Below are 26,804 nucleotides of genomic sequence, written 5' to 3'. Positions count from 1 at the left end.
TCCAATTCTTCAAAGAGTTAGACAGAACAATTTGCAAATTCATCTGGAATAACAAAAAACCCAGGATAGCTAAAGCTATCCTCAACAATAAAAGGACTTCAGGGGGAATCACTATCCCTGAATTCAAGCAGTATTACAGAGCAATAGTGATAAAAACTGCATGGTATTGGTACAGAGACAGACAGATAGACCAATGGAATAGAATTGAAGACCCAGAAATGAACCCACACACCTATGGTCACTTGATTTTTGACAAAGGAGCCAAAACCATGCAATGGAAAAAAGATAGCATTTTCAGCAAATGGTGCTGGTTCAACTGGAGGTCAACATGTAGAAGAATGCAGATCGATCCATGCTTATCACCCTGTACAAAGCTTAAGTCCAAGTGGATCAAGGACCTCCACATCAAACCAGACACACTCAAACTAATAGAAGAAAAACTAGGGAAGCATCTGGAACACATAGGCACTGGAAAAAATTTCCTGAACAAAACACCAATGGCTTATGCTCTAAGATCAAGAATCGACAAATGGGATCTCATAAAACTGCAAAGCTTCTGTAAGGCAAAGGACACTGTGGTTAGGACAAAACGGCAACCAACAGATTGGGAAAAGATCTTTACCAATCCTACAACAGATAGAGGCCTTATATCCAAAATATACAAAGAACTCAAGAAGTTAGACCGCAGGGAAACAAATAACCCTATTAAAAAATGGGGTTCAGAGCTAAACAAAGAATTCACAGCTGAGGAATGCCGAATGGCTGAGAAACACCTAAAGAAATGTTCAATATCTTTAGTCATAAGGGAAATGCAAATCAAAACAACCCTGAGATTTCACCTCACACCAGTGAGAATGGCTAAGATCAAAAACTCAGGTGACAGCAGATGCTGGCGAGGATGTGGAGAAAGAGGAACACTCTCCATTGTTGGTGGGATTGCAGACTGGTAAAACCATTCTGGAAATCAGTCTGGAGGTTCCTCAGAAAATTGGACATTGAACTGCCTGAGGATTCAGCTATACCTCTCTTGGGCATATACCCAAAAGATGCCTCAACATATCAAAGAGACACGTGCTCCACTATGTTCATCGCAGCCTTATTTATAATAGCCAGAAAATGGAAAGAACCCAGATGCCCTTCAACAGAGGAATGGATACAGAAAATGTGGTACATCTACACAATGGAATATTACTCAGCTATCAAATACAACGAGTTTATGAAATTCGTAGGCAAATGGTTGGAACTGGAAAATATCATCCTGAGTGAGCTAACCCAATCACAGAAAGACATACATGGTATGCACTCATTGATAAGTGGCTATTAGCCCAAATGCTTGAATTACCCTAGATCCCTAGAACAAACGAAACTCAAGACGGATGATCAAAATGTGAATGCTTCACTCCTTCTTTAAATGAGGAAAAAGAATACCCTTGGCAGGGAAGGGAGAGGCAAAGATTAAAACAGAGACTGAAGGAACACCCATTCAGAGCCTGCCCCACATGTGGCCCATACATATACAGCCACCCAATTAGACAAGATAGATGAAGCAAAGAAGTGCAGACCGACAGGAGCTGGATGTGGATCGCTCCTGAGAGACACAGCCAGAATACAGCAAATACAGAGGTGAATGCCAGCAGCAAACCACTGAACTGAGAATAGAACCCCCGTTGAAGGAATCAGAGAAAGAACTGGAAGAGCTTGAAGGGGCTCGAGACCCCATATGTACAACAATGCCAAGCAACCAGAGCTTCCAGGGACTAAGCCACTACCTAAAGACTATACATGGACTGACCCTGGACTCTGACCTCATAGGTAGCAATGCATATCCTAGTAAGAGCACCAGTGGAAGGGGAAGCCCTGGGTCCTGCTAAGACTGAACCCCCAGTGAACTAGTCTATGGGGGGAGGGCGGCAATGGGGGGAGGGTTGGGAGGGGAACACCCATAAGGAAGGGGAGGTGGGAGGGGAATGTTTGCCCGGAAACCGGGAAAGGGAATAACACTCGAAATGTATATAAGAAATACTCAAGTTAATAAAAAAAAAAGCAAAAAAAAAAAAGAAAATGTCATAATGCTTACTACTTTGCATAACAACAAAAATAAAAGAAAATAAAATAAAATAAATAAAATAAATATAAAATAAAATAAAAATAAAAGTGCTGACAACTGTATTTTCAACTAACAGGCAAAAGGAACTGAGCTGACACTCTCCCTCCCCTTCCAAAACACCCAAGGCAAAACAAACAAGACTACATAAAAGGGTAATTATTAATGACACAAACTATATGACATGACAGAGAGAAGGGAAAAGAATGTGGCAGGTCCTATGACCAACACAGCTCCCTGTTGTAAGAATGTTCTAAGTTCGCAGCATGGAGCATGTAGTGTCCACCAAATCCCAGAGAGCCACCTGCTTGGGAAGGTGGAGTTCAGAATGGAAGAGAGAGTTAGAATGTGTAGCAAAGTATCAGAAAGTAGAGGGAGACCCAAAAGAACTCCAGGAGTCACCAATGGGCTCTTCTAAGTGTTCACAGAGTGGTGGCAGACACCAGCAAGTGAGATTATGTGAGGTCAAAGACAGAACTCTGCAGCAGACTCAGAGTACAGCCCACAGTATTCACAACAGCCTGTCTCCATCAGCCAGTACACAGGATTTATGAATTTACAGGGCTGTGGGGGGAGATTTCTCTCCTCACTGGTGGGAAATAATTCATCTTTGCCAACTATTTCTCTCATCAGAATATAGTCTAAAAACAATACTAAAAGAGACAAAAGCTCTTTCCAAGTAAATTAGCTGGATCTTACAACAAAGGTCAAAAAATATTTATATGAACATAAAAATAGCAAGTACCTAATAAGGCGAGGCTGACAGGCATTCAGGGTGGCAGGAAATAAAGATCTTGATGAGAAAAAAAATACTAACTACCTAACAGTACTCAGAACTAACACATTGTTAGAATCAGCAAACAATGACATTAATTTTGTCACTGTTGTTCAATAAGTTTAAGAGACATTAAAAATACAAAATGAATTCACTGAGCATCTACAAATGAAAATTACAATGTCTATAAGTTTTTAAATGCCATATGTGGGAGTAATGTTATATTAAAGACAATAGTGAATATGATGAAAGACACAGAGATGCAACAAAGCGAGTTCTACAAAGTGAGGCAAAGGAAGAAGAATGGTAGACAATTAAAGCAGCATTTAGTATCTCCAGGAATGCTCAAAGGGGTATAGCATGTGTGTAACAGAAATCGAGGAAAGAGAAAAGAGAGAACAAACTTAAAAGTTCAAGAACTAGAAATTTTTAAATTTGATAATAACATCACAACAGCCAAGCATCTCAAAGAGACACAGCCACGAAATTATCTGGAAACTATGACAAGCAACATCATCTTCAAACTGATCAAAACTGGTGAGAGAGAGAGAGAGAGAGAGAGAGAGAGAGAGAGAGAGAGAGAGAGAGAGAGAGAGAGAGAGATATTAAAGTTAGAGAAAGGCATGCCATGCATGAAAGAAAAAAGAGGAACGTGATGGAGCTTTGCACGAGAAATGATACAAGTTGGAAGAACATAGAGCAATATCTATGCTTTACTCAAAAAGCAAAGATGTCGTTCTAGAATATTAAACACACAGGTACCATTCAAAAATAAAAGCAATAATTATTTTACACAGACTCAAGCTTAAAGAATTCATTACACTTGCAGAAGAAAAATAACATTTGCTGGAAATATGGATATGCATCAAGAAATGAAAGGTACAAATAGTTATCTCTACAGAGGTCTTTGGTTAAAATATAAAATGTCCTCCACATGCTTGCTTGTTTTGGTCTCAGCTGGTGGTACTATTTTGGAAGGTTCTGGAAAGCTTTAAGATATGGCCAATTAGAGGAAGTAGGTGTACCTTGAAGGTTATATCTGTCTCTAGTTTCTGTCTTCCTCCCTGCTACCTATCTGATGCGAGTTGAAGAACATCTTCTATCACACAATCTCACCTCCTTTATGTTCTGCACATGGAGTCATGCAGCCATGGGAGGAGTTCTCCGAAATCATAAGCACAAATAAATCATTTCTCCTTTCAGTTGTTCACGTGACTGTGCAAACATGATTTATTCAATGACCAATCAATAGGACTTTCTTGTTTAAATTTTCTTTAAATGATATTTGATAGTTCTAACAAAGTTAACAATGCCATATGGGAATTATGGTATAGGTATCATGAAATGTGATAAAATAACATGAAGGTTAAATGGGAGATGGGACTCTCTACATTGATAAGGCTTTCATACTACATGTGACATTATAGGACAGACAGACAATGATGAGTAAATGTGGGCTACGATCTTAAAAACTAACCCTAGTGAAGGTAATAAAACAAAGAGTATGCAAATAAGTTAAGAAAGGAGAGATAATTTTCCTAAGGGAAAGGCACACTGGGCTACGATCTTAAAAACTAACCCTAGTGAAGGTAATAAAACAAAGAGTATGCAAATAAGTTAAGAAAAGAGAGATAATTTTCCTAAGGGAAAGGCACACTATATTCACTGAATAGAATAGTGAGGGTGTATGATTGCATGTCAAACAACTGAAGTTGAGATAATTAGCATGGAGAGGTCATTCCACCCAATCCTATGATATAGCATAGTAAGCCAGTTAGAAAGATCAGGACCCATACATAATCTGTCTAGTCCTCTCCAGGGATGCTCTCCTAGACACCCAGAGAAGACGTCTGTCAGTTCAAACAAGTGGATAATGGAGATTGTCCATCCCAGACGGAATCCAATAGGCTAGTTGATCCCACTTTTATTTTATTACATCCACCAGAAATGCAAGAAAGGGAACAAAAGGCAAACAGACCATAGGAGAATCAAGGCGTTAGTTGCATATATAATTAGTGCATTTGGCTGTTATAGCAAAACATTGCATATTGAATAGATTTTACAAACACACAGTTTATATTTCGCCATCTGGGAGCTTGAAGCATTCAAGCTCCGTGCTCCCCCTGCCTATGGTGATGGGATGCTTTCTACTTCTGACAAGCTGCTCTCTTGGTGTATTATCATAGTGAGGGGGACACAGGGTCTCTCATGCTATTCCATATGGACATGAATCCCATTCACCAGGGTTATAAAAGCTCTTTTAACCTAGCAATCCCCCTAAAGAAGTCACCTCTTCATTCTAGCTTGCTGGATTTTCCAGAATACCACCATTCAGACCGTAGCGTCTATAGATACAGGATAATTGAAGGATTTTTAAGTAAATAAAACTAATTATAATGCATTATGCTATTGATTAGAGATATATTGGACAGAAGTATAAGGACCATACGCTGAAAACTGTGAAGTTTGCTAAAGTAGTCTGTTAAGACTTGGAAGGTTTGAAGTGGCAACTTCTCAGATACAGTCATGTTTTGGATACCTGTTCCATTTGTTGGCACTAATTTAAAAGGGTCCTGAATCTTCAGGAAGTAGGAACTAGTCCATACAAAAGGGTCACTGGGGCACAGATCTTTGAAGATACACCCAGTCTCTGGTTAGTGTCATGCTCTCTGTTTCCTGATCCTCTATGATATACTAGCCTCTGTCTATGATAGGACATTTGATCACACTGTGAACCCCAAGATGGTAGCCTGGAAAAAATTGCCTCTAGTTGTGGTACCGTTCAAACTTAGCACATACCTTTAATCAAAGGGCTTTCTGCTTCATGTAAACAAGATTGAATAATGTCAACCATAGGTCAAGAGATAGACCAAGCAACCAGTTGGCAGGAAGAGCGTACAGATGAAATAAAAATAGAGAGTGAGAGGAGGCTAGGAGGATAGACAGCGGGATGCACCAGAAGTAGAAAGGGGGAACATTCAATTGTTTTGTTTTGTTTTAAGATATTGTGGAGTGGGAGAATTGTTTGTTTGTTTGTCCTTCTGAGATATTAGTTGTGGAGGAGTCAACTGGGTGACTTCCCTGTCTTTCTGAGCTAGCAGATTTTCATCCCAGCATCTGGCTCCTGAGTCTTCAACTGGTAAAATTGAGCAATTGGGATTTTGTTTTTAAACCAACATCTGCCGTATACTGCAGCCACTGTAAACTAAGCTACTTTGCCATGCCTTCTATTTCACCTTGGAACACTGACTGCTCTCAGAAACTGAGAGGCAAAAGCAGCCTTACTCTTCCATTCTATCTATCTGGAGTGAAGAAGGTGCCTAACATCGGACCTTAAAAAATAATAAAGGCCCTTCTGATTTTCCTCAACTAGTTAAAATGCGTTTATTAACTAAAAAGTTCAAAGCTGCAAGAAGAATAAAAAAATATTTCATATTTTCAGCACCATAGAAATTCATTCTAGAAAGAAATCTCAAGTGCATTAAATGTGAAAATGTTATAAATGAACATTAAACTTAGAAAGGTTTGTTCTTTTAATACATAATTGGTTTTTAGCAGCTGCTAGTCTGTTTTACGCTGGGTAAATAAGAGGTTAAAGTTTATATCGTGGAACTCTTATCAAACTGGGGGATAGAAAATAAAAATGTAAAATACAAACCGCCTAGATATTACACTCAGTGCTGTATAAGTCATAAAAGTGCAGGAAATAGGAGGCTGGTATTTAGATAGTGTGGTCGTATAAAGCCTATGTGGACTTGAGGACCATAACTTAAGCAGGAAGGATCAATGGACAAGGTGAAGAGAACAGCTTAAGGAACGGTGACTGGGAAAGCTCTGGCTAGGCCGGCAGAGAGGAGGGAGAAGCCCTGGGCATTCTAAAGGTCCGAGCAAATCCATCCGATTGGAGTTTAAGGACAGTGAAGAAAGACAGCTTACTCTAGAAGGAGGAGGAGGAGGCCAATGACGTAGGATCATAGAGGATCTGGGATTTTATTCCAAGTGAAGTCGGAAATTATTTCCCAAGTTATGAATGTTACCTTGTGTGGGAGGATGTGTGCGGGCGTGTATACAACGCCATGGGGATGGAAATCTGAGCACCACTCTGTACGAACTTCTTTCATTCACCCTCATGTGGGTTACCAGGAATTGAATGCACGATGCCAGTTTCCACAGCTCGTACCTCAATCGCCTGAGCCGGCCGGGCAGCTCAGTTTTATAAATGCACTAGACACACAATTCTATTTTTAAAAAAATATCAGTTATTTTTATTGTTTTACACTGGGTCTCACATCACAGCCAGGGTGGTCTCTAATTCACGGTGTAACCCAGACTGGATTCAAACTCATGCCACAGCCTCTTGAGTGCTGGAATTATAGGAATGGAGCACCACATCTGGCTCTAGATTTTTGGTTTTAAAAAAACACCAATCATCTAGTGAAGAATCAACCGGGGAAAAATATTACAGTCCAAATTGTCACATATGATACCTTTTTATAAACACACAAACATGCTGAAATATATATATATATATACAAATATATATATATTTAAATACAAAAATGTACATTATGGAACTTAAAAGAATATAAAAAGAAAATACTACAAAATATAGCTACTCAAGACTGAGTTTCTTACAGATAACTGAAAACAAACTAGTTAAGAGCCTGAACATATAGAGATTAGAAAAACACAGCCTACTGCTCTGGCAAATAAGGAAGCCTTCTGTGTGTGGGGGAAACAATAACACGCCTGGTGTATATGGTATAGGATCCAGATTTTTACACAAATGGGGAAATTTTTCCCTTTAAATATAGTTGGCTTAACATGACTGAGATTTCCAGCAAAACTCTTCTAGAGATATTCCCTCAACTCAGAACAAAATTCTCCTACAGAACAAGGACTTTTGGAACTGAGTTTCCACCAGTATATCCTACAGCATTGTAAAAGTGGGCTCCTTGAGGAAGGGCCAACAGAACAAGGAAAAGGAGATTTGGAATGTTACAAATGGGAAAGTATAACTTTATACAGATGGATTTTATTGGCTTTTATTATCTCTTGCTGGTGCCTTGATTTGCATTCATAAGCAAGGCAGAACCTTTTAAAATGCCATCATTATTGACTCTATTAAGATTAGTGATAATTCTTGAAACTCATAGAAAATGAATGAATAAAATGTAACAGAGAGCACACACATTGGTTTAAGATTGCTGTTGGGTCACTAGTAAACGGTTATTGTGTGCAGAGGGTAAGCTGAATCGGCTACCAGATTGTGACAGATTGCTACACTTTATCCTGTAGTCAGCGTATACCTGTTTACATATTTAGTCTATGTTCAAAACTTGAACAAAACTAATCCTTTTAGATGGTTATTTTTACCTTTTAAATATAGTGAGAATAAACTCATCTTTAAGATAAGCATGTGTGGCATCCTTGAATTTGGGAAAAACCCATTGAATTTCAAAGTTTAAAGATTATAAGAAAGATGTCGAACCTTTTTCTGATACTTATCTAAACTGAACTGCTCATTCCAATCATTGGTGTCATATTTTACGGTATGCTGTTTTATTTCAACTTGATTAAAAACATTGACTCCTAGGCTGGAAATTAATACACTTTTAAATTTTCAATGTAGCCAATGTAATGTTTTTGGGTTTTAGTAAAAATAATGAAAATAGAAACGATTAGTCGGTTTAAAAAAAACGCTGACTTAGGCATACATTGACAAGTTTTGCAGCTTTTAATTTTTCTAAACTCTACTTAAAACGTTGAAATGGAAGCTCAAGAAGACAGCTTTAGACCAAAAATAGTCATCACTTAGGACTTGAGTGTGGTGTGGTGATGCGGCACTTCTTTCTATAGTCCCAGCACTTGGCAGGAGGATTTGTGAATTGGAGACCAGCAAAATCTCTTGGTATAAGGGTTAGGTACTGAGTCTCATTCATCAAAGAAATAAGAAAATGAAATCTGCTAGATAACTACTGTCTGGCAGAGAACTGGCCATTGATTATACCTCACCCCTACTCCATGTTTCTCCATGACTTAGAATCTACAAGCCAAGGATGCTCCGGTACAGCCCACCTCCCAGGCAACACTGACTCCGCCCAGCTGGTCAGACAGGACCCGCCCTCTTTAGGCCTCCTCTGCCAAAGCCTCCCTGTCAGTTTGCATCAGCCCTTCTTCTCATTCCCATAGTCCCCATCTTGCCAAAATTTATGGAAAAGGAAGAACTGGAACGTGTAGCAGAGGCCCAGGAGTGGAGACGAAGGCGGTGGTGGTGCGGTCCGTCGAGATGGTTCTTCAGGCATCGCTCGGACAGCTCCAGGGGCGCAGGCCCCCGAATGACGAGAGGGTCCTAGCGCCACAGTTCAGCGCTCTGATTGGCTGTTCGCCGCATCCACTGAAGGAACCCGGATGTGCCTGTGGAGTTGTGTTGGCAATCTGCGCGCCGGGATTTGGGCACTCTTTGGGTGCCTAGGGCTAGGCGGATGGCTCAGGGTTGGGCTGGCTTCTCTGAAGAAGAGCTGAGGAGACTAAAGCAGAATAAAGGTAAGGTGTATATCCGTGTGGGTGTGGAGTCTCGAGTCTGAAGGACAGGAGGCCTTCCTAGTGGGTGAGGGGGCGTGGGGGCTGGAGCTGCAAGTGGAAGGACAGGAATCGTGGGGCTCCCAGGTGGCTGTTTTAGCTGCAGAGGCCCCGAGGGTTTCTCTTTTAACATCCGCTTTCTGATGATTTAATATACCCCTGTTTAAAGAATTGAGGCTAGGGAGAGAAAGCGAAGCCAACACCAGAATGGCTCGTCAGGGAGGACTGTAGCACAAATCAATGGTTGCAGACTTGGCGTCAGGGTGACTGAAGAGTAGCACTGCATATATATACAGCATCATAATTGCGAACTTATAAAAAGTTATTGCGAAAGGGATCATGAGAGTGAATAAGCGTGAAAGAGGTGGTAATTTATGATACATCTGTATTACGTTTACTTCTGGCTACCGGATGAATTTGCACATCTTTCCAGTTTTGGGGAATCGCAAACCAAAAGGGTTTTTGAGAGGTTAAGATTTGAAGTGCGTGTATGTGTTTGTGTGCACGAGCACAGTGCACTCACATGTTTGTCTTTACTGCCTTGAGAGACAGCCAAAATCTAGTGCTCTCCCCAGGGCTTTATGGAATAATTATAGATCAATATATGGCCTTGCTACAACGCTACTTCTGATTCATTAAATTTTCTGGTACTTGGTAGGAAACGATGTAAAAACGCTCTTGACCTGTGATTGAAACTTCACAAAGATGTCTGTGCTAATCTTGGTAGTGCCCATCACTTCTGTGAGAATTTTCTGCCACTATTAACGTTATAAAAAGTATATTTTATTTAAGGATGAAATTAAATAAATTCTTCCATGTCTGTAGTTTGTGAGAAATTTGGATAGGGCTCAGGTACACTGTAATTTTTAGCCTAGATATGAGAATTATTTAGGGCTGACAGGTGCAAAAGGAGGTAAGTCGCTAACATGAGGTCACTGTGCCTTATATACATTTGGGGGAAATAGGGTTGGTCTAGGGATCTTTTAAAACTCTCATGAAATTATCATATCAGATGTGTCCCAACTGATTCTGTCCAGCTGGGTGGTTTCAGGTTCTTTTGTTCTGTGAATCATTCTTCATTCACATACCTGTGTCTAAAGTACAGGCATCTAGATCTGATCTGACTCCGTTCTCAGCATCTGCTTTTGAATTAGGTGTGTGGTCCAGGGGCTTCTTCCGTCCTTGCCAACAGGGATGCTCACCTGTCATGAAATATAACTTCTGCATCAGAGGTGTTAAGATGAGCAGGACATCTTTGCCTTTAGAGACCTTGTAGATTAATGAGACAGACCGTGAAATACTGTGGGGGTAGATATTGACCAAGTGTTAGCCACAGAGCAAGTTCATGCTGAGGATTTAATGAACTCTGGGAATATTTCATGGAGGTTAAATGTTGTCTTTAACTTGCCAGGGTTTAATGTAGGGCTCCCATATGTTTGTTATCTTAAAAAAAGTATATTTTAACTATTTCTTTAATTTGGATATGGTTAGAAGTTGATAAGAACCTAAACTTCAAGGCCTGTCCCTTGGTCATGAAACACTAGACTGCGTTTAAAATCACCCATATGACATCTGAGAACAGAAGTATCTTCCCACCTTTATGTAGCCTTAGTGGAACACTGTGATCAGCACAAAAATACCAAGTCTTCTACCTTGGGCTTCCCATTCCTAAAGCTGCAGAAATCACGTCCTCCTTGCAGCTGTTAAGAATACAGTTAAATAATCTAGGAAGATGGGATCCATTGCCAGCAAAAATAAGTACAGGGTGCTTTTGAAACACTTGAATGCATATGCAGTCAAGAATGTTCTTAGCCACTTTGTTTATAATATTCAGAAGTTAGAAATAAACCAGTTGTTTACTAGCAAGCGAGAGGATACATAATACAGTTGATGGGACTGTATTAATCATTAGCTACATTCATTAATAATGAGTTTTATTTTTAAAAGGAACAGGTTTGCGGCTGAGTAGATAATGGCATAGTATAGTTTATATAGGAACAAAATTAGGTAAAATAGGCGTCCTTTAAGACTATCTGAAGACTATCAAAGAAGTGAAATAAAATTGTGATTGATAGAGAGGCGAGGGTGTGTGATGGGGAGGGAGAAATACATACAGCAGCACTGGTAATTAAGAAATTAGGCTAACAGTTTTAATAAAAGCAGTAAAGAAAACCTTGGAAACATAGCCAGTTGTTTAAAATAATGAAGGTTTATTTTTCAGTCTAGTGTCATGTAACATGGGTTGCCAGGTGAAACTGATACACAGTCATCCCATATCATCTTTTGATGCTGTCACACGGCAGTTATTTTTGGCAGGAAGAAGAGAAGATTGGAACTAGAACATTGGTAATTAAATGCTTTCTCTGGCAAATAACTTTGATAAAAAGTAAGTCAAATCATTTTATGGAACGGAAACATTTGTTATATAATGAAATGTTGTCACAGGGAGACGGGGTATGTCAACTATAGTCATCGACATCTTAAACTGAATTATTTTCACTCACACAGATTAGAAGAGTGTATGGCATACATATACCCCAATAAGTATGATGTATGTATACACACATGATCTGTGGCTGATTTCATATGTAAAGAAATGGAAGAATGCAATACAAGTATGCTGTCAGTTTTAAGATAAATATTTATTTCTATGTGCCCTTTATTATTCCTTTCTACTCATTTATTTTATGGTGTGAGCCCTTTGGCCATAGCATGGGTGTGGCAGTCAGAGGCTGTCTTTTAGGAGTCACTTCCCTCGTTCTACCCTGTGAGTCCTAGGAGTCAGCACTCAGGTCTTCAGGCTTGGTGACAAGTGCATGTACCTGCTCAACCGTCTTACCCACTGCCTTTATTCTTGATAGTACGAGTCCCGTTCATCTCTTTGTTTTATTTAGTAATTTCCTTGCTATTCTTAACAGTTTATATAATAATTTTTAAAAAAATTTTTACCAAATTTTAGGGGATAGGAATTTGATTAGAATTGCATTGAATCTTTAGATCAGTTTGGAGATATTTAGTATCATCATGGAAGGGTGCATGTGTGTCCATTTATTTGCCGTGTAACAAATTTTAGAATTTTTTCCCATATAAATTTTGAATGTTTTCTGTTGTTAGATTTTTTCTTCCGTAGAGTTATGACCATTTCTGGCATTGAAATTAATTATCATGGTATCTTTAATTATCATTTCTCTTATAGTATGTGTGAATATAAAAGAAATAGTAGATGTTTCAAAGAAAAGGAATATGAATGTATGCCAACCATCAACAAGAAGCAGAGCATTAGAAATCAGAAGCACAGTGAGGTACCACCTTATGCCCTCTTGTTTGCCAAAGTTAAAACATTAAACAAAACAATACCATGCATTAAAATGGATTCTTACACATTGCTGGACAAAATGTGTTTGGAAAGCAGTTTAACATCTAGTGTTACATGTTGTCACCCAGTACTTTGGGGGTAATATCCAAGGCAAAATTTAACAGCCAGGTTCACAGAGGTAAAATCTAAAACCAGCTTCAGTGTCTCTCAGGGAAGAAGATGGGGAACTTGGGCTTGTCACTCTGAGGATGTGTCTCAGCCCTGGAAATGAGTGACTGTGACAGTGTCAATAAGTGTGACACTGGGGAAGAAATACTTGCTCTTGCAGTACACTTTGGGTGAAATTAATACTTTTTAAAATTATTTGTAGACTCATAAGAAAATGATCAACATGACTGGGGTCAGAGAGAAGGATATAATTATCAGACACACAGATCACTGACATGTAGACACACACACACACACACACACACACACACACACACACACACACGAGAAACATTCCCCAGGAACTGATCGTAGCAGTTACGAGTCTCACTGATCTTCCAGAGGGCGTGGGTTCAGGTCCCAGCACCTACTTGGCAGCTCACGCCCTTAAGTAAACTGCAGTTCCTTGGGATCTAATGTTCCGTTCTGCCCTCTGAGGTCACGGCATGTGCATGCTGTATATAGATGCAAGCAAAACACTAATATTCATAAAATCTCTTTTTAAGGTATTTAACTTTTCAGGGTTTTTCCCTCCTTGCTTTTGATGATCCAGTTTTAAAGTGTTACTAGTAACGATAATCATCAGTCATGTTTACAAAATAACACGCTTGTTGGCCTCTGATGTCTTTTGCTTTCTGGTTCAGAAAATTGGACCTAGGGTGCCATGATGTTTCTTCCCCTCTGTATCGTCAGCCTGGCTTTTAGTTGGAACATGCCAGTGCAGATTAAGAGTCACTTTCCACTATAGTGTAATCTAGGTTTTGATGGTTGTTACGGTCCCTATGTTTAAAACCACAGCCATTCTTATAAACCTGCTGCTGGAGCCAGAGTTAAGTGGTTGAGCACTTGCCTGGCATGTGCAAGGTCTGGGTTCAGTCCAACACCACAAAATAAATAGAGTAAGTAAGTAAATAAATAAAAATAGAAATAATTTTTAAGTGCCTGTTTTTAATTGTGAAAATCAGTGTCTGGTTGTTTTGACCTAAATTGCTTTAATGACAGCAGCTGACTAGAAGTTACTGTGGCTAGTCCTCCTTGTGCTAGATTTACGATCCTCAATTGGCCCTAAGTTTCCAGAACATAGTACTTAAACAGTGTATTCTGTTTTCACATGCCCTGACTTGTTTATTGATTGCTAGTGAAAAATATGTCATTGTAAGCCTTCCATCTATGCTCTGTAAAGAATATAAAGTAAAATATAAAGACACCGTTGAGTTACAAAGGAACTACTAATTACTCAGTTAATGTTTTCAGTTGGAACCCAATCAGCCTCAGTGACATTTTTGATGTTGTAAATAAGAGCAGTAAGCAACAGTAATCTTTATTGTAGAGGAAGGTGCTTTGTATTTTCTGAGAAAGTCCATGTCTTAGTTATTTTTCTGTAAAGATGAACTGAGAACAAGGCTGCGTTTATATCATCTTGATAATATGATATAAAGACTGTTGTACCTGGGAAAATGGCTGACTGTTCTGGGCTTTCAAGATAAAGGATGGGAGGGAGGGGCCCTTAGAATTACAAAAATTTAATGCCACGACTTTATGTTTTTAGAGAAATGATCATTATTTATTATTCAACATGGATGCTTCATTCGATCTTTTATGTAGATCCATTTGAACCTCAGCGCCGTCTCCCTGTGAAAAAAACTCGACAACAGCTTCAGCGAGAAAAAGCCCTTCTAGAGCAGAGCCAAAAGCTTGGCCTTCAAGATGGATCAGCCTCATTGCTTCCAGAGCAGCTGCTCTCTACACCCAAACAGAGAGCTAGCAGTCAAAAGCCACCCCCCTCTTCCCCTGCTGTCCCCAGTCCCCTCACCCTCACCTCTTCCACTGGAGATGGAGAACTACATGGTGGTGAAAGTCAGCTGCAAGAACCAGGACTTGAGAATTCCCACCATGGTTCCAGAAGTGCCGAGATTCAAACTCCAAAGCCAGACTGCAAAGTGGAGAAAAAGAAAATGGAATTGTTAGTAAGTCTATGAGACTTTTCACTTTCCGCCAGGGACTTGGAAAAAATATAGTTTGTTGAGGTTTTTGCTAAAGTCTACCACCTAAACATATTAGGGGCTAAATATTTGTCATTTAGTCTTCCCAACAGCCTTATAATATATGCTTATTGTTTTCACCTTATAGAGGAACCCCTATTTAGGACTTAGAAAAGATACTGTTTTCTTAGCACTAGGCAAGTGCTGCATTCCAGTTAGACTAGCACTTGGGCTAAGGAAGGGGCTGTCAAGTCTTGAGACCAGAGTGACCTACATAGTGAGTACCAGGCTGAGCTGAGCAGTATAGCAAGAGGATTCTCAAATTTACACTCACACTCAAATCACACACACTCACACACACACTCACACACTCACACATACACACACAGACACACACACACTCACACACACAGAGGAGCTGGGAACTGTCTCCCTAAAGCTAGTATACACAGCCAGTAAGTAGTCGAGATATCTTTATATTAGAGTCTATATAGTTTAGTTCTGCCCATATAGAAATGTCTGTTTTTTTTCTGACTTGTGAATTCTTAGTGATGGAAAGAAAAGATGGCATCTGTTTTTGTTTTTCTGAATTTCTTCAAAGTGTCTTATGTTTTTCCCAATATCAGATATATTCCTCATCTCTGCTGGCCCAGCTTTTATGACATGAGAGTCTTGTCTACCAGAGTCTTATGACAGAATTCATTTTAATGAGATATATAAAAATCACATGAATTAAGTTTGTTTGCTTGGTTTTTGTTTTTACAACAGAGCCTCCATATATCTCATGAAGGCTTTGAATTCATGATTGTGATGGACATTTTAGATGCCACGTCAGTAGGAAAATAACTGGATTTTAGATACTTTGGGACATCCTTAGGAGACAGAATTTGAGGACATACTGATTTTAAAGAGTAAGAATCCTGACGTGATAGCTTGGGAAGGGAGAGCTATGCCTACAGTGTTCCATGGTGACAGCTCAGTTTTCTGAGAGACGCAAAGGCTAAAGCACAGTAGAGAAGCAAAAGTAAAGGGGAGCCTGCGTCCTGGTATGGCCAGGACCAGAGCCCAGGGAATACCCTGGTCAAAGGAGTGAGTAGAGAGATGACGGGTATCTGTACAGACTGGGAGAGGAAACCAGGGGATGTGGGCCTGAAGGGCCTGTGGAGTGGAAAATATGAGAAAAGGCCGATGCTGACCCTGGTGGAGGCTGTAGTAAGAGAGAAAAAGGGCAGGGTTAGAAGGGAAAGGAACGGATGGGCTGGACGAACAGCAGCGGGAGGAAGGAAGTGCTGCCATGACCTTTCAGGTGATAGCTTTGGGCCTACTGAAATGTGCACGCACGCACCTTTCCAGACCTGGACACGGTAGGAGATACGCTGCATGTTTTAGGATCTTTCTTTCTGTTCCACTTGCCTGTTGCTCAAACAACTGCTCATTTAAAACTAAGAGTTGGAGATAAGGGACTCATATATTTGTATCACACATGTGTATATAACGATAAAGGCTATCATCTATAAAGTTAAAGGTTAAGGTTAGTATATGTTTTTCATAATCTCACCAGCATTGAGATTTAAAAGAAAAAATTATATCTTTTTCTAACATTCTAGAAAGAAGTTACTATCTTAGTATTTGTTTCCCTGGCATTCATTAATAATAACTTATCAGCCAGATGTTTCCAGTTCTGGCTCCTAAATTGCTTTAAGTTTCTACTGGGAGCCTACAAAGATATGTGTCATTGTTTTGTTTTGTTTTAATTTTATAGTGCTTTCTAACAATGCAGAAGCAGTTACTAAATAATGTTTCCTATGTTTAACATGCCAGCATACATTATAAAACCCATTTCCTAAAAATTAAAACAAAAACAATAAAGGCTATCAACCTGAAGGGGGTCATGGGAGGGGATGGAGGGAGGAAAGGCAAGGACAAAATAATATAATTCTGTTTCAAATAAAAACCTGTTTTAACCTTTTTTTGTAACTTGGAGAATATGAGCAGAATGAAAGAAAATATAAGAAACAAACTAGCTGTTATGTTAAAATGTTGAGGGATTCTAGACTTTCCATGAAGAACATTCTAGAAGGTAAAACATGGCATCAACCGCATACCAATATACTCTGACTTCATTTTCCATATGCTGTTATCCACGCACACATTTCTTTGTACTCCTGAAAGAATGGCACAGTACTTGGGCTTCTAGTTTGTGGGTTCCTAGATTATGCACATATATAGATTTCAAAAGTCCAATTTATGGAAGCCTCTTTACTTCAGACCATGTTCTTTGTTCATATTAGAACAGAATAATGAACTGCAGATGGGTTTCTTTAAAGGGAATTTTTGAAAGAAAATATATGTAATCTGCCTGATTAAATTTTATGCCTAGGAGACAGACTGGTAAGGTGTGGGGTTGGGTAACAGTCTTTTTAATAAATTCACTTTTGTACCTTTTTTTTTTCAGGCAAGAGAAATCTCGTTGGGAAGTCCTCCAACAAGAACAACGACTGATGGAAGAGAAAAATAAGCGTAAGAAAGCCCTTTTGGCTCAAGCCATTGCGGAAAGGTGAGTTACCCGATCAGGGGCTTGTGACCCACAGGCATCTCTGAGGAGCTCGTGTCTATTCTCCTGTGCCTTACCCAATAAACTGATGCTTTCGGTGCAGCTCATACTTTAAGACAAAGTATGCTTTAAATGATGCTGAAATTCTAGCTCTTCCTTTTAGAGAGGATTTTTTTTTTAAAGTAATGAATCACTTGTGTCAGCTGCAAGTGAAATGGCATCAGTGTTAACCATCTGTTCACACCCAGTCACGACAGCACAAGTAGACTCTCAGTGTGCATGCGTGAGCAGCAAATGCAGGTTTTAGTTTGGATGTTAGCATCAGACATGTAAAGGAACAAGTGCGGTATGGGGTGGCCCACACTGTTGGAAACCTTGCTTGTGTTTCATTGGTGACTCACAGCAGCCATCATATACCTTGTGTGAGGTTTGATTTTAATCCCTTCTCATATGCTGTGTCATGCTGGCCCCAACTGCAGCATTCCCCATGGAAGCCATTCTTCCCAGCCTCTGCTACTCTTCCCGGACTTTGCTTGTTACTTCCTATTCTCCTGTGGCCTCAAGGTGTGTCAATTAAGTAGTGATTGAACTGAATGGGAGCAAATATTCAATGATGTTTTGCTTTTAAAGACCTCCAGACAGATATGGTGGAACCTACTTGCCATGCCAGCATTACCAAGACTGAGTTCTAAGTTAGGGTCAGCCTAGGCTGCACAGCCATACAGCGATACCCTGGGTTAAGCTGGTGTTGCTTGAGGCTTGAGTTGATGTAAGGGCAGAAAGGTGTGAGGGAGATACATAGATATCTCAGAGAGAGAAACGTTTGGGAAAGATTTTATTGCCCTTCTAAAACAAATTCTCGTGAAGCATAATAAAGATACAACTCACAGGTTGCTTATATTTCAAGAAAAAGAGCAAAATATGAATTAATAATACCACCTTTCCCTACAAGTGATTATGCTTTCTAAAGGATTCTCTTAGTCTTTACTAAGAGTAGAGACTGTTTATTGGGGAATTTACCAATGAACATAGGTGTGTTGAACTTGTTGTAGCGGTACACACCAGGTGTAAATCTGGCACTCGGGGCTGAAATCGTGAGTGCAAAGCCAGCCTGGGCCACGTCCCCCATCTTAACAAGAATGTATAGATTCCATACTTCTCTGTTGTTGATTTAAGACGGAATAACAGATAGAAACAGCAATGTAGGGACATGCAGGGGATCATATTATTTAATAATGAGTAATGAACTACCTGGCATGAGATCGTGTGGGTTAGTGAGTGTGGACAGAAAGGAGAGATCTGTGCCTCATGTAGGAAGAGTCAAGAGTGCAAGCTGCACTGGGGTGCTCCCCAGACAACATGTGTGAAGTTTTGAAATGAGCGGATTAGTGATTAAAGGTTTGCTTTTCTGTTTATTAGTGTGTGTGTGTGTGTGTGTGTGTGTGTGTGTGTGTGTGTGTGTGTACACATGGGTATGGGAGGGGACAGATAAATGATCAAATCAGGTGTGCTTTTCAACAGAAAAGAGTGTCTGAGTCCATGGGGAATTGTAAGGGCCTGTGTACAGTTTTCCAAGGAAGCAAGATGGGCCTGCAGAGATTGAAAGCATAGGTGTTTTAGACCAGGAAATGTTACATAGTTAGGCTGTGTCTTGATGTCCAGTAAGGGTGGACGATGAAATGGGCTTAGGAAGGAGAGTGGAGTGCTGGGATTTGAAAAGTTGTGCTGGATGCTTCAAAGTGAAGGAATAGTGACTTGTCCTTTTAGTCGTCTTCTGAGAGAACCGTGTAAGTTCACAAATGACCTATAGAAAGATCTTAGTTTGTCCTTTGTTCATGAAAATATTATATACCAATAGAAAGTTTAATAAAACGAGTACAGAGCATTTATTTTGTCTCAATTCTGATTTTTTTCTAATTTTTAAAATGATTGTCATGAACTATAATTATATGCACAATTACCATCCTTTTTCGTTTATAGCATGTCATGGAAATGTGGTCTTAAAGTGTTTTCTCCAACTCCCATTCCTGATTTCCAGATCTAGGAGGACCCAAGCAGAGACCATGAAACTAAAGAGGATCCAGAAGGAGTTACAGGCCTTAGACGACATGGTGTCAGCTGACATTGGAATCCTCAGGAACAGAATTGATCAGGCCAGCCTAGAGTATTCCTATGCACGGTAAGTAGGAGAAGAGGTCTGAGCGCTCTGCCTTAGGTCATCCATGGCTAACCATGCCAGTGTGTTTTATGAATCTTACCAGGAAACCTCATGAGAATGCCGTCCGTAATGTGCCAGCTTCAGTGGCCATCTGTCCTATTAGCTTGACCTTGCTGGAATTCCTGCTATAACACGCCCTGGATTGCTCATCTGCACTTTAGTGCTCCTCATTAACCTGCAGCTCATTAACATCGCAGACCCTGAGGATTTCAGGTCTGTCAAATTAAATATCCGATTAGCTCGCTGCAGAACGATGGGTCTAACACCTCGTCTCTGTTCCTTCCATTACAATGTTGACTCTTTCATATTGCCTTTATGGAATTAGAGCCAAGTTCTGACTTTATTTTTTAATCAAAGTAAAAAAATTAATTTATTTTGAAAAAGCTTTTGAATATAAGCTAGTACATGCTTATATTCCCAGCACTCAAGAGGCTGAAGCAGGAGGATCAATGCAAGTTCAAGGCCAACCTGAGGTACAAAGTGAGACTCTGTCTATGAGTACAAAGGAGAAGTACTGTGGATATTTTCTTTAAAGTCCTCTAGGAACTGTGAAAAACTTTGTTTTTTCCTTCTTTGGTTAGACTTTGTACAAATGGTCTGCTATCGTGTGCTTCCTTGACTTTCAACGGTCCGCATTTTTATAAAGGAAAAGAGCATTGTGGAATATTTTTAAATGAATAAACACATGTAAAGAATTACATGGGCTTTGCAAACAGATAAAAGGGCAAAAAAATGGGCCAATTTCAGGGTTCTCAGTCCTGTAACATCGCTTTAATCATCGCAGTTTGTCTTTTCTTCACAAGGGAATGCTGTGCTAACGACTCAGCTTCGCATCTTTCCCCTAACACGGGAAATCAATCAGAATGCTGCATTAGTCTCGGGAAACCACAGCCGCAGAATGTTTACATAACAATTTAATAAAGCGGAAATGCTTGGTGATAGTTTTAATTCACTGTTTAGTGTTTAGAAGAGGCCTGTGGTTGTCCTGTGACTTGGATAATTGTTGTTTGCTTATGTGCTATAAGACTCTGTGTGTTGCCTTTATTGTTGGACAGCCTAAATTACTGCCATCAGGAGCTGATAACCAGAAGTTCCCAAGTTCTGTTACTGTTCAGGAGGTGACTGGAATTTTGTTACAAGTAAACTCAGCCGTTGCTTTGAGCACATCATCTCTGTAGTTGAGCTGCCAGGGCTCCTTTTCCCACCACTCCAAACTCTCATCTCAATGGTTCATAGTGTCCTATAGTCCTGGGTCAACAGGGAAAGCAAAGCAAGGGAGAGACAGACAGGCAAACAATGCACACACTTTAAATTATTTATTTATTTGAGATTATATCAGTTTTCCATCCCTTTCCTCACACCCTCCAATACACCCTCCTTGCTATTTTTTAAATTCATGGCCTCTTTTTTTCATTAATTGTGTGTGTGTGTGTGTGTGTGTGTGTGTGTGTGTGTGTGTGTGTGTGTGTTCTTTATAAATACAATCTGCTCAGTCTGTGTTTTACTTTTTTTTCTGAGCTGGTTACAGAAAGATGTCTTTTTCACGTTGGATGTTACACAGGAAATGTGGGTTTTAGCTTTCAAAACCAGAGAAGGTAAACCACCAATTTTTGTAGAAACTGCAGAGAATTCTTACACAGTATTTTACACCATGTATTTTATTTCATGTGTTTAATATGCTAAAGACATCATTTGCATGATTTGTTACTGACGTAACTGTATGAATGGATGCTGGTGTGTGAGGCTCTTTTTCAAGGCTAAGCTCTGGAGGTAAATCGGAGGAGCCAGAGTCCTAACTAGAAGTAGGATTGTGTCTGGTTCATTCATAAGATTAATACAGAATTTTCTATATTTGTTCTTTGTGGTTATTGAGGAATTATAAATACTTATTAGTGCTTCCTATTGAAATGATTAATTGCATGTGGAACCACATTTTCTTTAATCCTTAGAGTTACATTTTCACTCATTGCTTCATGAGATTGAAGAAATTCATCTGAGTGGACTGTTGTGCACGCTGACACATCACTTCATGATCAGTTTCCTACTTACTCCAGGCTGTCAGTCTGCATTCTTCAGTTTCCCAGAGCTACTAACACATTACCAGAAGCTGTATGCCATAAAGCCCCTGAAAGTTCTCAGCCTATGTTTCTAATGAAGACTAGAAACCCAAAATAAATGTGCTAACAGGGACATGATTTCTGACACCCTATGGGTCCATTTCTTGTCTTGTCCAGCCTCTGATGGCAGTAGCTATTCCTGAACTTGTGGCCACAGTTATCTGCCCTGTGTCTTCATAGTCAGGTAATCACATCTCTGCCCTTATCAGAGGGTTTATGAGATGGGGATTGGAATCCACTGGGATTCAGAATACCTCCTAAAAGCCCTCAATCACCTCTGTGCTCCTAGAAACTAACTTCTAAAGTTCCACAGATCCAAAATTAATATTTTAAGGAAGCTGCGTTTTAGCTTACAATCATATTTGAATTTGTCTAGCAGCATCAAGATACCTTTCTGTCAATTTTCTCTACTTCCAACATATGCAATAAATTTAAAAACTTGTTCAGGGGTTGGGGATTTAGAGCTCAGTGGTAGAGCACTTGCCTAGCAAGCGCAAGGCCCTGGATTCGGTCCCCAGCTCCGGAAGAAAAAAAAAAAAAAAAAACTTGTTCAGTTTTATTCAGAGAAAACTAAGAATGTTAAGGTGACAGTATTACACATTCTTGAGACATAATACTTTGAACTAAACACTTGGGAACTAAGAGATGATAAGATACACGCTTATCATATTTCTGTTTTCTGGATAGTTTACTTTTTATCATAGATGAGAGTGCGCACTCCCTAGGTGATGGGATAGCAAAGTGTCTCAAGATAGAGGGGGGCATCTCTTAGGTCCTGCTTTTTTTTTTAAACAAAGATCCCTCTGTTCTTAAGAAATTCTAAGAAAGGATAAAAATCATATGTGATCCACACAGACAGAAGAACTTTTCAGAAAGGCCTGTAAACTAAAAGAGGATCAGAACCCGGTGGTATAGAAGGGGTTAAAATTGATTTTTTTTTTTAAACTTCAAAGATACTGAGACCAAGAGACAGTTTCTAAAACCTTTAAATACCATTAAATCACTCTGTGTCCCCTTAAAATAACAGAACAATTCTGTAATTACATTTCCAGTTCAGTGTGCCCTACTGCTTACTGCATAATGACCTTATTCTCCTCCAGAGTACCCTTTCTGCCCAGCTTCAGTATGAGTGACAAGACTCTTAGGCTAATCATGCAGTTTGTGAAACTAACCAATATTTTAAACAATAGTCACTCTGTAGGAGAATATATGTACATGTCTTAGACCAGAAAGACTTTAAATAAATAAACAGAATACAGAATTTTAAGTGATTTATCTGGGGTGAACCCGGATCGGTGGTAACCTAGGGACCTGATTGCAGATGTTAATTTCAATTCTGTATTCATGGACCCAGTCTGTAAATGTCTGCTGACCGGGGAAGCAGAGGTAAAGAGTTGGGGTAGAGAGAACAGAATAATGTCAGAACTCTTCACTTAATGTGAAGACATTCGTAAGCAAGTTATGTTACCAAGTGTAGAAATAAAGAACCTGGGTACCCAATAAAGTTCTTTTACATGAGAAGTTACTGAAAAGCTATGTATTCATTCATATGTTTATTGGGTAACAATAAAGTAAAAGATGTACAAGAAATGAGCACTCTGTAAAATTTAAAACTGTAAATAGCAGACCCCTAAATTTCCTATAACCATAGTTTTAGATAATGTCACTAAATGGTAATGATGGTTTTTATTTGGGTGCTCTGAAGGGAAAATCAGTTTTGGGGGCACTAGGAAAGATTCTTGAACTGTTTATTTACACTGCTAAGTCTCAGGCCACATATCTCTGTGACTCTGTGCTGTCATTGTTTTACATAGTCCCAAGACTGGCTTCAGTAACTACCAGTTACTCTACTCGTTTGATCCTTGCATCACCCCTATTTTCTTCACCTCGTTTTGACTCGTGTGAATCCAACCAACCTTGAATTTTGAGTCACTTGTACTAGAGCTGTCCAGTGCTAGCCTGAGAGCAGGTTCTGGGTTTTGGTGATGTCACACAGGTAACTTGAAATCAACCAGAGTGGCAGTGTTTATACATTATTGCCTGGCAGGTGCCTCAGAGCTGTGCCCTCTGCTTTCCTCCTCGCCCCAGAGCTGACCTGCCATCCAGTGAACTCCCGTGGCCTGCTGTCACTCGGGTACAGTGGAAGCATTGGCAGTTCAAAGAAGGCTGCTGTGACAGTAGCTGTCTGTGCCAGCTGGCCTGGCCTTGGCTGTTGTTAAAGTATCAGTGTCCGCAGGTTCCTCGCCTTTCATTTTGTATTTGGAGTTTGTTTCTGACTCTGAGAAAACTTCCTAAGTGAGAATGGGTAAACTGATCTTTGCTTGTGTCCCTGTAGGAAGCGCTTTGACAGGGCTGAAGCTGAGTACGTTACAGCGAAGCTGGATTTACAGCGCAAAACTGAGACCAAAGAGCAGCTCACGGAGCACCTCTGTACGATCATCCAGCAGAACGAGCTCCGAAAGGCCCAGAAGCTGGAGGAGCTGATGCGGCAGCTGGACGTGCAAGCTGATGATGAGGCCTTGGAGCTGGAGCTGGAGGTCGAACAGTTGCTTCGAGAACAGGAGGCAGAGGCAGCCAGACAAATGGCTCCTGTAGAGAGGCTGAGTCAGCCTGATGGGGAGGGGGTGTCATCAGAATTGACTGAAGAGAACAAAGAGCCTCAAAAGCCAGCTACTTCCCCGGAGACAGACAAGTCAGGCAAATGTTGCAGTAGCAGTCCCCGTAGACTAGACTGCCCAGATCCAGGCGCCCAGAACTTTCCAGCCGCTGTGGCCACGTGAGGGGCCGGTGTTTTGCAGTTAACATATCTCCGCGGTAAATTATAGCTGTGTCTGATAAAACTTCTCTACACGTGTTTGTGTTTGGATCAGTGCTTACTGTTAGTGTGTTAGCATGTCAGATCATTCCAAAGCCACAAGTTGTGACGGTTTCCAATCTAGGGAGTGTTGGTCCCTCGGTGTTCCTTCAGGCCTCGTTACTAGGTTAGAAGTGACTCAAGAGAGGGAAGTGCTTGTGACCTAAGTTTGACTGTCAACACTACAAAACTAGTACAGTGGTAGGAGAAACTATATGACAGCGGGAGCAGGTACTCTCGGAAGCAGGTGACAGGCTTCTCAGCCCTTGGCCAAACTTAACTTGTGAGAGAACATTGACTGTGTGGCCCTCTATGCAGTCACATACAGAGAGAGGGGAAGAGAAAAACAGGTTAAATTACCTCTCTGGATACTACAAGAGTGCAAGAGTCACTAGGCACAACCTAGAAATCCCAGCTTATGTAAGGAACTAGACAACTTAAGCCAACATTATTTTCCCTTTAATTTGCAGTAAATGGTTTCTTTCTCACACCTGAATTTTGGTTAGTTGATACACATCCATAAACAAACCGTGTATGTGTAACTTTACTTTTACTGTATTCTGTTCTCCTTAATCAATGTATTGACAGGTAAAGCGTAGACAATGAAAGTGTTTCTAAAGTGACTGTGAAAATTGCAAGTCTTATTGCAACTTGATCATCCAACAATGGTGTGCTCCCTCTCTAAAGCTCTGTAACACAAGCGTTTATATGTTGGGTATTGATTCTGCTGTCACAAAGCACTGAAATCCTTAAAGTACTCACTTTCTTATCACTTTCATAGTTTGCTAATCACCTGTTCCTGAAAACTTGACTGGTGTATTGTGCTAGATTTGAATGTGTATAAATACTTTAGTTTTGCCACAAATATACAGATATTACCTTAACTTGTGATTGAATTGTCAGAAATTACAAAAAAATGAAAAATATGCTTTATTCATAAAAATGAGCTGTTTTTAAAGGAGATAAAGACGGTTGTTTCTACACAATACACTGTAGAAAAGCTAGGGACATCCTATTTTTACATTATTGTTTAAGACATCTTCTGATAGTAAGGATGCCTTGTATTTTTCAATGACCTGAGCTACAAGTATAATTTTCCATTACTAAAGTGTTGTTTTTTTATTTATGAATGAGACACTACGAATTTAAAACTTCATTGCCAAATACAGTCTTATTTTTCTAAGGAATAAACAAGTCTGATATGTTTACAGTATGGTCTTTCATTTACCTTAAAAATGTTTCACACCATTTAATCCATGTTAAAAAGTACGTGTGTGGATCACAGAATCATGGAGAATCACAGAAGAAATGTACTGTCTACCACACCTAGCACACTTGTATACCTCTGTTACAGTTTCTGTCTATCTCAACCCATAAAGTTCATCACTGTTCCCATCTACTAACAATTTAGTTTTCTAACTCAGCATCCCTCCGTGTGTGTGTGTGTGTGTGTGTGTGTGTGTGTGTGTGTGTGTGTGTGTGTTGATGCTTTCAAATGTGTGCTATAAAAGTACCACTGAAGCCATTACTTTGACAAAGCATTGTCTCACCAGCTTTCCTCGGGTGGTATCTGAATGCTCAGGTGATGATATAAGAGACAGAATTATATTGCAACAGTTTTATGCAAAGGCAGCTGTAGCCCATGTGTGTGAGGCTGCAGAGCAAATGGGTGGGACTGGAGGGACCTGATATGAGGACCATATGCACTGATTTCCCCAGGATAGCCCTGGGACACGTCCTTTAAAATACCCCATCAGCCTCAGTCTATAAAGTCACCAGTACATTTTTGTGAAGGAAATTAGCCCCAAATTACTAATTGTCATCCTGCTTGTCCCTGATAAAAGGTAGTGTTTACCAGATGGCTGTAAGCTGCACTTACTGTAGAACATAACCCTATTTTGAATTTGAATTTAAAGAGTTCTTAAAAACTTGATTCCCTGCAACTGTTTTTGTTTGTCTTTTAAACTGGAGCTCTTTCTATGGGCTTCAGTGAAGCAGGGTTCCTTTAAGAATGGCTCTCATTGTATTGAAAATAACCTTTTATTTTCCCCCCGAAATTTTCACCTCTGCATAATTTTGCTGAATTACAGTGCTT

The 26,804-nt window shown here is 39.9% G+C and overlaps 1 protein-coding gene and 1 long non-coding RNA gene across 7 annotated transcripts in view; one reads left to right on the top strand and one right to left on the bottom strand.

Annotated features, from left to right (window-relative positions):
- LOC134481584 (uncharacterized) overlaps positions 1-9,184 on the bottom strand; it is a 66,062-nt gene extending 56,878 nt beyond the window's left edge. The window contains exon 1 of the long non-coding RNA XR_015636117.1: positions 9,084-9,184. This is a non-coding gene — a long non-coding RNA (uncharacterized LOC134481584). The remainder of the gene's footprint in view (positions 1-9,083) is intronic.
- Positions 9,185-9,278: 94 nt separating this feature from the next.
- On the top strand, positions 9,279-25,919 carry Gorab (golgin, RAB6-interacting). Of its 6 annotated transcripts, none has more exons than XM_087580948.1 (6): positions 11,683-11,807; positions 12,658-12,763; positions 14,590-14,951; positions 17,422-17,523; positions 19,559-19,699; positions 24,191-25,919. In XM_087580948.1, exons 4-6 carry the CDS (start codon positions 17,468-17,470, stop codon positions 24,633-24,635), a joined length of 642 nt encoding a protein of 213 aa, XP_087437074.1. In that variant the 5' UTR covers positions 11,683-11,807; positions 12,658-12,763; positions 14,590-14,951; positions 17,422-17,467; the 3' UTR covers positions 24,636-25,919.
- The last annotated feature ends 885 nt before the right edge of the window (positions 25,920-26,804 follow it).

Source organism: Rattus norvegicus, chromosome 13 (genome assembly GCF_021556685.1).
Source record: "Rattus norvegicus strain SHRSP/BbbUtx chromosome 13, alternate assembly SHRSP_T2T, whole genome shotgun sequence".
NCBI lineage: Eukaryota > Metazoa > Chordata > Mammalia > Rodentia > Muridae > Rattus > Rattus norvegicus.
Note: the sequence above shows the minus strand (reverse complement) of the source record. Positions and strands in the feature narration are given on the sequence as shown.

Bases quoted from the DNA above. Each gene is read 5' to 3' on its own strand.
- Gorab (XM_087580944.1), top strand. The intron at 17,524-19,558 runs GTGAGTTACCCG...CCTGATTTCCAG, and splicing joins GCTCAAGCCATTGCGGAAAG to ATCTAGGAGGACCCAAGCAG. The intron at 19,700-24,190 runs GTAAGTAGGAGA...GTGTCCCTGTAG, and splicing joins CTAGAGTATTCCTATGCACG to GAAGCGCTTTGACAGGGCTG.